The sequence below is a fragment of the Annulohypoxylon truncatum genome (assembly GCF_022578515.1).
Source record: "Annulohypoxylon truncatum strain CBS 140777 unplaced genomic scaffold F4807scaffold_23, whole genome shotgun sequence".
Taxonomy (NCBI): domain Eukaryota; kingdom Fungi; phylum Ascomycota; class Sordariomycetes; order Xylariales; family Hypoxylaceae; genus Annulohypoxylon; species Annulohypoxylon truncatum.
In genome coordinates, this window is record NW_025953809.1 from 120,105 (window position 1) to 131,005 (window position 10,901).

Here is a 10,901-nt window from a genome sequence, read left to right on the forward strand (position 1 = left end):
TATCTAATGTCGGCCCATCATGCAACCCTACGCTATCCAATTGAATTGTCTAGACTCGCATCGAATTTAGTACGACCTCACATTCCGAGTGAAACATGCGGCAGGCTGAGAAGTAGCATCCATCCGCATCCGAAGAACATCTGAAAAGACGTAAAGTCGGTCTGAGGCGTAGATATGATGCTAGAGACGGGCTACGCAATGATACGGACCACGCGCCATGAAGTCATGCATTTTACAAGGATGTATTGCGAAAAATGAAGTGGCCAGTAGGTTGTAAGATTGACAAGCTGATAGTTGCTACATCTTCAAGAATTCTATTACAGAGCTTCTAGGTTAAGCTAATCACATACAGAGGCACCCATATTATCATGGAAAGTATTTTATATAGTACCCAACTCCATACGACTTAGCCAAGTACGGTCGCAGCCATATACCTAAATAGGTAAATAGCCACATCCAGCGTGGAGAAAGTCCTACGCGGCGGCAGCGCGAAGTTCGATATCGGAATCGTTAATGCTGTAAAATCCATGGCCTTGACCCCCCGATCCGCTGGTGAAATAAGTCTTCTTCTGCTTACTATCCCCCGACATCTGGCTGTTCTCATGCGAACCCCGAATTGACGATAACTTCTGGGAAGTCTTTATTCGTAGTTGCTGAAGAGCTGGAAGTGATGTCCCAATCAGTGCGACCGTTGGCTCGACTACAGAAGGGACCCAGAACGTAACTCCATAAGACTCGAATTGCGTGGGGACGAATCTAGACATCAAATAATTGAACCCTGAGAAAGAATATTAGCAGCGTAAACCCGAGACATGATTCAAACCTACATTCTAGATGCTGTGGGACGTGGTGCCAAGTTTCTTTGACTTGTACAGCCAATTTGTATGCTGCTGCGATACTCGCGCTTGAAAAGGGGTATCAGCATTGGAAACTTACAGTCTGATAGAATCATCTTACCCTGCGCCCAAAACAAATATGATAACTAGACCAATTCGCTTCTTTAGGGGAAGCTGGAGTTTGGTGACCCAGAATATCGGGATCACGAGTAGAATGGTATCAAAAGCTAGACTAGCACTGAATAGTGCTGTCTGCATATTCGCATAGTATACATCGTGGCAAAACTGGGTATGTTGTAGTGGATACTGAGCGTTCTGAATCGGTGTGCAGACGAAACCAGGCATTATTGAGAAGATAATTACATAGACTCCTTGAAAGCCTAGTAATACATCGAGTAGAATGTCTCGGTATCTGCTGCTTTTCGAGAACACGCGCCTATACAGCAAGATGATAGACACGCGCACTGATGCTGACATGGCTGGATAGAGAAACAGCGCGGCAATGATGCACTACCAAGTAATGGATTGATTAGTAACTCCAGAAGTCTTATATGCATCGTTCTGAAAGCAGATAGTCCAGGTGAGAATAGGATAACATACCTGGTACCATTTTCCATATTCAGCAACTGTGATTTCCCATAATGGCTTTCCAATTCCTGTATCTAAATTGGAATATGCAGCTAAGGCAATCCATGCTATGTATAATATCTGTAGGTAGTGAATTGAGCAAACGGATATCGTGGTAGTTGGAGGCGCATTACGTACTATTGCTGGGATGATGGCGTAGTCATCAGGCCCCAACGTCCGAGAAGAAAAGCGCGTGGTAAGGCGTACTAAAGCGACGAGAGTGGTAAGAATTCCCATTACTATAGACGCAATAGCAATTGAGTATTTTTTATGGGCATTGTTAATCTCCGTTGGAGGAGGAATCAAATCCTCCAAAGGTGTACTGAGATTCAAGCCGTAGAACGAAGACATGATAGGACTGCGTGTGCGAAGGGGGACGCGCAACCCTGGGAGAAGAGTTGAAAGAACTCAGTATATGTCAATCAGCTCAAAAGATTTTAAGCCTCTAGAATGCATCTGAGAAGAGATAAATGAACAATGCCTACGCGCATGTTTCACTTGAGACATCTGGATGGCGATATCGACTGGCTTCTTGAATCACGAGCATGAACCAGGCAGTAGGTAGGGCTCACATAAAGATGTTCAGCCCGAATGCGACCTATATTCTACGGCAAATTCTTGGCTCGTCATACATTGGCTTCTTGGAAACTTGACTGGCTGTAACTCGCAGACTTGGGGTAGGATAGTGAGTGGTGGCAACAAATTGGGGGCGGTATGCCCTGATGCTCGAGTTGTATTTCCTGTGGCAGTGCTTATCCTTGTAGCCTTGGTAGGCTTACTGAAAATCCTGACAGCCAACAGGACTTCCGGCGTAGGTGGTAAGACGCATATTAGGTGGTCAGCTTTGCACCTACCTGGAAAGCTTGGCGACTGGTTCTTATAGCAGCGAGGCGTACGGGTCGGCCCGTTGATGCATGCATGATAGTTCTCATGTCTCCGCACTTGAAAGTGACATTGCTGTTTAAAAAGTTTCTATTTTTCTTTCTCGATCTTTAAGTGCTACAGCATGGAAGTAGTATTTTCTTCTAAAGCTCACTTGGTGTTGCGTATAGGGGCTCAGTGGTCCCATTGCGGTGATCACCTCAGGTTCTACATACTACCTAGGTGCATAGTAGCTGTAATTATTCAGAAGTAGATTGAATGCAACCACCTTTCGAGTCTTGTTTGTGTTGGTAATCAATGAACGATGGAGGGTACTTTTGAATCAAATAGCCCTATGTCTAAATTTATCATTTTCGTTGGTTGATTTCAATCTGCTAGGTTTATTCCATTCGGTACCCAATCACTAATACTACTCTAACAGGTGTTTTCTCCATGCGCCAGTGGATCACTCTTCTGTTGGTGCGATGATAGTACCTTACCTGCCTCCCTTATCAGTTTCTGATATCTTTTATGATATCCTCAGCTCCGGCAAACGAAAATTCAGCCATGGTTTCCTTCCAGAGCTGGTCCCTTATACGCTCCCCTTCGGCGGTGTAGATGATTGGTGCCATCCTAAAAGAATTCCCTGTTAGATATTCGAAACTAAGATCGTCGGGAGTTTCGTATTACTCACGGTTTCACTTTCTGGAAGTTTAGGTACTGTCCATGTGTCTCCTCACCATGCTTTACCGCCGCATCTGTGATCATTCGGGCGCCCACAGTAGATGTGTACCCTATTCGTCGTCTGAAAACCTCTGCAAGTTTTCCCGAGAACGTTTGGGCAGTATCCCGACTGATTTGCGAGTCATGTACCATACCCGGCGTTGATGCATTGATAATAGCTACAGTTGGTGGTACACGCTTTGCTAATTCAACCAGGAAAAACTGACCAAGAAGTTTCGACACAAATGTGCGTTCTACCATGTCCATCTTTCCAGGCCGGTCGAAAGAAGGGAGCAAGGGAACCTCGTTTCGCTCCTTGAACTTAGCCCAAGCAGAGGCATCAGAAGACACGATGGTGATTCGGCTCGGCCCTTGTTGTTCGGGTAGTTTGGATTTGATAACGGGAAGCAGGAGAATAGCCAAGAGTGCCATGGATAGATAGTTAACCTATTAAAATGCATCAGCTTTGCATACAATCAGTAGACCTTCCATACCTGTATTGTCTCTTCATGGCCGGTGTTTGGGTTTGGCTTTGGACTTGTGGTCATGATCCCGATGTTGAGTATCACAATATCCAGACGGTCGAGTGTCTTTGTCTTCTCCACAAAGGAGAGAACAGAATCATATGACGAATGGTCTAAATGCCAGACCACAATTGCGCCTTCCTTTAAATTCCTCCCTTTTGATAGATCGGCGAGTGCAGTTTGACCTTTGGCTTCGCTGCGGACTGCGAGAACGAGTTTGCTCAAGCCCAGGTCCAAGAGCCGACGACTACATTCTAAGCCAACTCCAACGTTAGAGCCAGTGACAATCGCTGTTTTACCTTCGAGGTTGACCCCTTGAACAACTTCCGGAGTTTGAGTAAGCTGGCGTTGAAAGAAGTTCAGCATGCTGCCCTCCTTCTCGGGGGAGACATCAAATGACTTTGCCATTTTTGTTGCGGAGATATGTTGGAGCGATGATGGAAGCTAGAGAATTCCAGGGTCTTCAAACCGTAAGGCGATGAATTGTGGTGCTGCGACAAAGGAGCGAGATATCAATGCACGATCGAATTTGAACCAATTAGTACACTAACCGCGCGCCCGTCCTCATGAGAAATTGTCTTACTAATCTAGCAACGCGTTTTTGGGGATTTAATATATTCAAATGCCCGAGAGATTGAGCCGTAAGCATGTATGCACATATGCACATATGATTGGTCGTTGTTGATGTAGTTGGTTGTAGATGAAAACGCAACCTCCTCGGCAGTGTAACATGCCAAGGTGCATGTAGCCTACCAGCCCACCTCCTACGTACCTCTACCTACGTAGGTACATTTGATCCAAGTCCTTGCTTTCGCATCAAACAGAAGACCGAGATGATTCTTTCACGATCCCTGGATATTGTAGTAATGTTGGAAACACCACGGCAAAACATGAGGTTGAAGGCAATATTAATTTTAAATCCCCTTAATAAACCCAGTCTTCAATCACCAACATTAATGTCATTTATCCAAACTTCCATGTGCCCCTATATTACACAATCATGAAACTCTACCATTATATCATTGTAGTAGCAATCTCGTCCTATGCTATTGCTGAAGCAGTTCATAAAGCTCACCAGAGAAATATTTGGAACGCCAATGACACTTCCTCTCTTGAGTCATTATACCATACACTTGGTCTTTCAGATGCCGAGACGCAAGATGTTCGAGACAGATTCACTCGAGCTACACCTGCCGACGGAAATATCAACGTCGCCTGCGTCATTGCTCAATGTGTTATGGGAGAAGGGATTGTAGATACTTCCCCGTTGAATCAGACAGTGGTGGACGAAAATTGGTGAATCGAGATCCAGCCCGTCGATTCTGCTCTCGAATTAACTGGCTTCTTAGGTCTTTATCTTGTGTTGCGGAGCCACACTGTATCATCCAACCGGCGGAAGCAACCGATGTGTCGAAATCGATTCAAATTATAAACTTCTTTCAAGTAAAATTTGCCATCCGCAGCGGAGGTCATTCACCTAATCTAGGATGGTCAAGCGTTGGAAATGATGGGATTCTCCTTGATTTATCAAAGATGAACCAAATAAGTCTATCTAACGATGGCAAGTCAGTGAAAGTTGGGGCGGGTGCCCGTTGGGGTGAGGTTGTGGCGGCGTTAGATCCTCACGGTACGACAGTTGTTGCAGGTCGAGACCCGAGTGTAGGAGTATCCGGCCTCATCCTTGGTGGTATTAATTATCTCCCATACCCCGTATAAAGCTATCTCCTAAACTTTCTCAGGTGGTTACTCTCATATATCACCAGAATTCGGTCTGGCAGCAGATAATGTGAAAAACTTTGAGGTAAGATCTCTCGCGACAAGCGCATTGCTTATATGGTTTGGCTCTAATGTGGTTGTAGATTGTTCTAGCTAATGGAACCATCGCTAATGCTAATGCTGACCTTAACTGCGATCTCTTTTGGGCGCTTAAAGGCGGAGGACCAAATTTTGGCATAGTAACTCATCTCGTTCTCTTTACATTGCCCGTGTATGAGATTTGGCTCCAGTTGGCATTATACTCGCCTAACCAATCTTTCGACATTCTAGACGCTTTTGCTCGATGGCAAAGTGATCCATCTATTGATCCTAAGTCTAGCGTGGGTCTTGAAATAGGTCTAGACAGCGTTCTTCTTGGATTGGTATATTCAGGCCCCTCAGACCAACCGGATGCCTTCGCTCCGTTCTATGGCTTGACTCCATTGCAAGTCATAGTCCCACCTATTAACACTACATTTAAATATCTCAATGACATATTGTCCAATGATACTTCGAAGGCGCCAGCACGGTATTTGAACCATTCGAGGACCCACTCAGAATATACCGCTTATGCTTCTACAGGCACGATTATAGAGCTGTTAGTTCAAGGATCGATGCTCAGCTTTATAAAGATGTTTATAAATTCTGGCGTGAAAAGGCGCTGGCGGTTCGCAACGATATAGGCGCTAATCAAACATTTGTGCTTCAACACGTGCCCAAAACTTTGGTAGAAGCTGGCATAGCAAAAGGCGGAAATTCCCTCGGTCTTCCTCAGGAGAGCCATCAGTGTGAGCGCAGATTAACATACATGATACTACATCCCGTAGGTTTACTGACCAAAATCCCATAGGGTGGACAACTATAGTTGATTGGGAACGCGAAGAAGACGATGACTTGGCACGTTCTGTCTCAATTGAAACAACACACCAATGGAATAAGCTCGGTGAAGAACGCGACCTAGATTTGCAATTCGTATACATGAACGATGCATCTCGAGATCAAAATCCAATTTCATCATATGGAGCCAAGAATGTAGGAAGGTTGAAACAGATCTCTCAGAAGTACGACGAAGGACAAATTTTCCAGACTCTGCAGAATGGCGGGTTCTTATTGTCACATATCATGTGATTGTGTTATTTCTGTCGACGGACTAAAGAGTGGGAAAAGACACAGACGTTTTATTAAGAAAAAGGGGGTTGCGGAGGGTACCTCTTAGGCGAGCATCAAGAGCTCGCCTGTAAGTCGCTCAACAAACATTAATGATAATATTTACAGCTATTTTCTTAGTTAATTGTTTATAAAGAATGACCTATGCGGCAAAAGCGACGAAGTTAAGGATAGGATGTGTGAGCGACAGTGCCTAGCGAAATCAATTTGGGTACTAGGTAGTCGATGAACCCCTATTTTGACTGACTGCACAGTCAAATACAGTGTTGTTATTACATGTCTCATTTCTTAGGTAGGCGGGGTAATGCACGGATTGCTTACCTCTTATACATTTCTTCATCCGCCGTCCGCCATCCGTTCTCCTTTCCTCAACCCTAATGTTGTCTACTGTGGAGAGTACAGCAGCATTGAATGTCGGGAGACCTTCCTGAGGCTTGCTATACTTTGTATAAGGTTGTTGGTTACTTGGAGAGATCATCTAGGCTTGCCATTGATCATACTCCGTGGAGGGCGGGACCTTGTTACGCACATTTTTACAGTTAAAAAACCTCGCCCCCTTCGATACTAATCAAATATCGATATAATCTCCTTATGTTGGAAAATCTGGTTATATGTGGTGGCATCTTTCGCACACCAACTAAGCGCATCCTGGGCTTCTTCAGATGGCCAGGCTCTCGCGAGGCTTATACGCCTTTTATTGAAGAGCTCTACTGCTACCCCATGCTCTAAATTATCAAATTCTTTCGTTTCTTCTCGACTATCAACTACCTCCTTAACGCTGCTTGGTAGCTTTCTACGTAAAGCACCAATGCCAATTCTCTATGTATTAGGAGAACTCGTTTACATCACTTTAATTGCTTGATCGATTAGTTGTTTAACAGCCTATGGCTTGCAGTGGCTTCCTCCTGCTAAGCTTGTCAAGAACTAAGGGCGACTATACCGAGGAAATAGACAGCAACTCATAAAACATAGAACGCAATAACATGACAGTTGACTAGTAAGGTAAATCTGAAGGAGCTGTAACTTACCTAAGTACCTTGTCATGGATTTTTGCACCTGAATTCTACCTAACTAGGTACATACGTGCATGTGATGTAAGGGCCTTTTGGTTACGCCTAGATTGGTTCCTTTGTATTCTGGGCATATTGAAAGCCAGAACAACAAATCAACGAGTAAATCATAGACCTTGCAAGATCCACAATATTTTTTTAGCTCAGGTTTTCGTACATTTACTATCTACCTATTCCCTGGTATTATTATCAAGCAAGTTCAGTAATCCGTTCTTCATTTAAGCGCGTTGGTGGCACAGAAACTAGGTCAGGAAATCACCACGTGTCTCCCACTATGTATATATGTCTCTATAATTCCGGTCTTAGCTAGAATATTTTCTTTCACAATAATCATTGATAGAGGATTAATCTGATATTACCAAAAAATCACCATCAGGTAAGTAGGTACCTACTATTCACACCAACATCCTCCATCACTTTCGTTGAAATTGACCTTGATCCCTACCCCTATCGTGCACAGATCTCTAATGCTTCTCATAGGCATCAAACTCAACAGCCATCATGTCTTCTACACCCGAGGCCGTCATCGCACAAATACAAGCTGCTAGCGCCGCTTATGCCGAGAAGAAACCCGGTGCACGCGAGCAACTCTTGAATCTCGGCTACGCCTTGGTTTCGAGTGTAGAACTTCCAAGTGAAGCGATCCAGCGAATGGGATGGGCCGAGGTCAGTTTAACTGGAGATATCAATTTATTGTCTATGCACGACTGCTAATGACGATGGTTTTTCGCAGCCTGCTAAAGCAGCCCACTGCCGGATCGCAGTCGAACTAAAACTTTTTGAACTTTTGAAAGAAAGCGGTGAACAAGGCATGACCGCAAAAGATTTGGCTACAAAGACAGGGGCTGATGAGGTTCTGCTAAGTAAGTTTCAAACACCTCTCGTGGACAAATTTCTCGTTATTGATGGTTACATAAGCACGCACTTTGAAGCACCTTGCGGCCACAAACGTCGTTGCCGAGACTGGCGATGATAAGTACATTGCGACACGCTTGAGCAACGCCTTTACCGAGCCTCGGTTTAGAGATGGTATCATATACACGTAAGTTCCGATTAGATCATCCCAATATATATAAGACTAACAGCTCATTAGATATGATGTGGCTGGTCCGTCGTTCCGTGGCTTGCCCGAGTACCTAAAGAAGATCAAGTACGCATTACCAACGATGCTAACTGACGGACCATTCCAAGCTGCCCATAAAACCGAGCTTCCCTTCTTCGCTTGGCTGGACCAAAACCCACCCTATCTTGAAGCATTCAACAGCTACATGGCTGCGTACCGTGCGGGAAAACCTTCATGGGTTGATCCGGGATTCTACCCAATATCCGAACGTTTAATAGAAGGGTTCGACGCTGGCTCTGGCGACGGTGTTATTCTTGTCGACGTAGGCGGTGGATTAGGACATGACCTACAGGAGCTCAAGGAGAAGCACCCTTCACTTCCTGGTAAACTCATACTGCAAGACCGATCTGAAGTCATCTCGACTGTCTCGGCCGGCGCGTTCCAAGCTACGGCCCATGACTTTTTCACACCTCAGCCAGTAAAAGATGCCCGCGCGTACTACCTTCACTCGGTGCTACATGATTGGGGTGATGATGACTGCGTCAAGATCCTGGAGCAGTTGAAGCCAGCGTTAAAGCCCGGCTACTCGAGGCTTCTTATCAACGAGATAATCGTCCCAGATCGAAACCCTACTTGGCCAGTTACCTCGATGGATCAGCTAGTTTTCGTCCTGGGCGCAATGGGGGAGCGCACGGAGAAACATTGGGAGAGTATACTGAAGCGGGCTGGCTTCAAGATTTCCCGGATCTATAATTATGAGATGGGATCAGAAAGCCTTATCGAAGCAGATTTAGCATAGATTGACTATAAATATTTGCGGCATTCGTAGTCCAGTCTATTGGAAATATCAAGGCTGGGGCCAAGAGTCACGCCATAGGTAGCATGAAACACGAATGCAACTCTACTATGCCATAATTATTTGTTAGCTGACACCGTCTTTCTTATTCATCGATGTTGATAAACTCCAGAAGGAAATCGATCCTAAATTCTACAGTTGACTAGAAAAGTTCTTGCTTGGAGCCATTCTTTTGAGATCTCTCCTAGCCTCTGATCACCTTGCCCACCACGTCATCAATGCTCTCTCGAGGCACTCCCAAGACATTATTCCAGAGCTTCTCTTCTTCTGCGAAGTTGTTTCCGTATCCTGGAATAAGGTTCGCAGCCAATAGCAATTTGTGTGATTTCATGAACTCCCCTTTTGCTAGCATTTCTTTGCCATATGTAACTTCTTCCTCTGTCGTGGTATAACAAACTGCGTACTTGACACCTTGACCCTTCTCGAGTCCGGATAGGATCTCATTCATCGATGTTTCCAGCGACGATACAAACACGTGCTGATTGCTGGTAATTTCAGGATTCCTGAGAACTCTGGTGACCGCTTTTGCGACATTTCCTTTCGTAGAAACGGAGAACGTAGCATTACCATCGTCCCAGATCGTAGCAGTGTGCTCCTTCAGGTCATAGCCCAAGAATCCCGTCATCAGCCCGCTATCGTCATCCCGTCAGAATTCTCCTTGACTAGGGCCGAATTTACTTACACGTCTAGGAAGATGCCAGTGTGAATTGCTGTCCAAGTTAGTCCAGTGCCTTCTTTGGCCTGGAGTTCGCTGTTCACTCTAGCTTTACCTCCCATCATGGGGAACATGGCTAGGGTTTTTGCGTTTCTTGTGTTGCTGCCAAAATCGGAAGATATAAATCTCTTGACGCCAGCCTTGACTGCCGCATTGATGAACTTGTCTTCCTGCCCGAATATCTGGAAGTTGGTAGTCATCACCACGGCATCTTGGCCTGTAAATGCCTTCTCCAAATCATCCTCGGGAAAGCTATCGTCCACCTTGACCAGATTGACGCCTTCTGTTGCTGTGGGGGAGGACTTGCGAGACACTACTGTGATCTCAAAATTCCCGTCTGCCTTGAGCTCTTCAACAACAGACGCTCCTAGGTTGGCCATTCCGCTCGTGGAAACCTTCGATTCTTAGGTTAGATAATACAATTGATAGAATGTAATCTGCAAGTCTTGTACTGACCCCAACTACAACAACTTTCTTCAGAGCCGCCATGATGATTTTTGGACTGCGATTGATACACAAATTAGGCAATTCAATTATCCAGCAACAATACTTTATAAAACTCAGGACGACGTGGTTAGCTAATTATACAAGAACAGTAGAAGTATTGCGGTGAATGATCGGAGGTCCGATACAGAAGCCAGTCAAACTTCCCCGGCTAGCCCGGCTTACCCTAGGGGTCTATGTACCTAAGCAGATCCGGAGAA

General features: G+C 45.1%; 5 protein-coding genes across 5 annotated transcripts; 2 read left to right on the top strand and 3 right to left on the bottom strand.

Moving 5' to 3' along the window:
* Positions 1 to 261: 261 nt before the first annotated feature.
* F4807DRAFT_431756 (uncharacterized protein) lies at positions 262 to 2,284 on the bottom strand. Its single transcript, XM_047998542.1, has 5 exons — positions 1,602 to 2,284; positions 1,437 to 1,544; positions 958 to 1,346; positions 828 to 904; positions 262 to 778 (listed from the first exon to the last, which is right to left on the bottom strand). The coding sequence occupies exons 1-5, from the start codon at positions 1,812 to 1,814 to the stop codon at positions 474 to 476; spliced, it is 1,092 nt and encodes a 363-aa protein (XP_047852664.1). The 5' UTR covers positions 1,815 to 2,284; the 3' UTR covers positions 262 to 473.
* A 121-nt stretch (positions 2,285 to 2,405) lies between these two features.
* Positions 2,406 to 4,154, bottom strand: F4807DRAFT_431765 (NAD(P)-binding protein). The gene is made up of 3 exons (XM_047998543.1): positions 3,542 to 4,154; positions 3,019 to 3,494; positions 2,406 to 2,957 (listed from the first exon to the last, which is right to left on the bottom strand). Exons 1-3 carry the CDS (start codon positions 3,977 to 3,979, stop codon positions 2,837 to 2,839), a joined length of 1,035 nt encoding a protein of 344 aa, XP_047852665.1. The 5' UTR covers positions 3,980 to 4,154; the 3' UTR covers positions 2,406 to 2,836.
* A 417-nt stretch (positions 4,155 to 4,571) lies between these two features.
* On the top strand, positions 4,572 to 6,454 carry F4807DRAFT_461875 (Glucooligosaccharide oxidase; the record flags this gene model as incomplete). The annotated part of the gene is made up of 6 exons (XM_048001738.1): positions 4,572 to 4,867; positions 4,921 to 5,258; positions 5,311 to 5,372; positions 5,431 to 5,855; positions 5,909 to 6,114; positions 6,177 to 6,454. 6 exons carry the CDS (start codon positions 4,572 to 4,574, stop codon positions 6,452 to 6,454), a joined length of 1,605 nt encoding a protein of 534 aa, XP_047852666.1.
* A 1,359-nt stretch (positions 6,455 to 7,813) lies between these two features.
* On the top strand, positions 7,814 to 9,535 carry F4807DRAFT_431771 (putative O-methyltransferase). Its single transcript, XM_047998544.1, has 5 exons — positions 7,814 to 7,939; positions 8,044 to 8,229; positions 8,297 to 8,426; positions 8,482 to 8,605; positions 8,657 to 9,535. The coding sequence occupies exons 2-5, from the start codon at positions 8,065 to 8,067 to the stop codon at positions 9,423 to 9,425; spliced, it is 1,188 nt and encodes a 395-aa protein (XP_047852667.1). The 5' UTR covers positions 7,814 to 7,939; positions 8,044 to 8,064; the 3' UTR covers positions 9,426 to 9,535.
* Positions 9,536 to 10,818, bottom strand: F4807DRAFT_431773 (NmrA-like family protein). Its single transcript, XM_047998545.1, has 3 exons — positions 10,654 to 10,818; positions 10,165 to 10,592; positions 9,536 to 10,114 (listed from the first exon to the last, which is right to left on the bottom strand). The coding sequence occupies exons 1-3, from the start codon at positions 10,684 to 10,686 to the stop codon at positions 9,667 to 9,669; spliced, it is 909 nt and encodes a 302-aa protein (XP_047852668.1). The 5' UTR covers positions 10,687 to 10,818; the 3' UTR covers positions 9,536 to 9,666.
* Between the last annotated feature and the right edge of the window lie 83 nt (positions 10,819 to 10,901).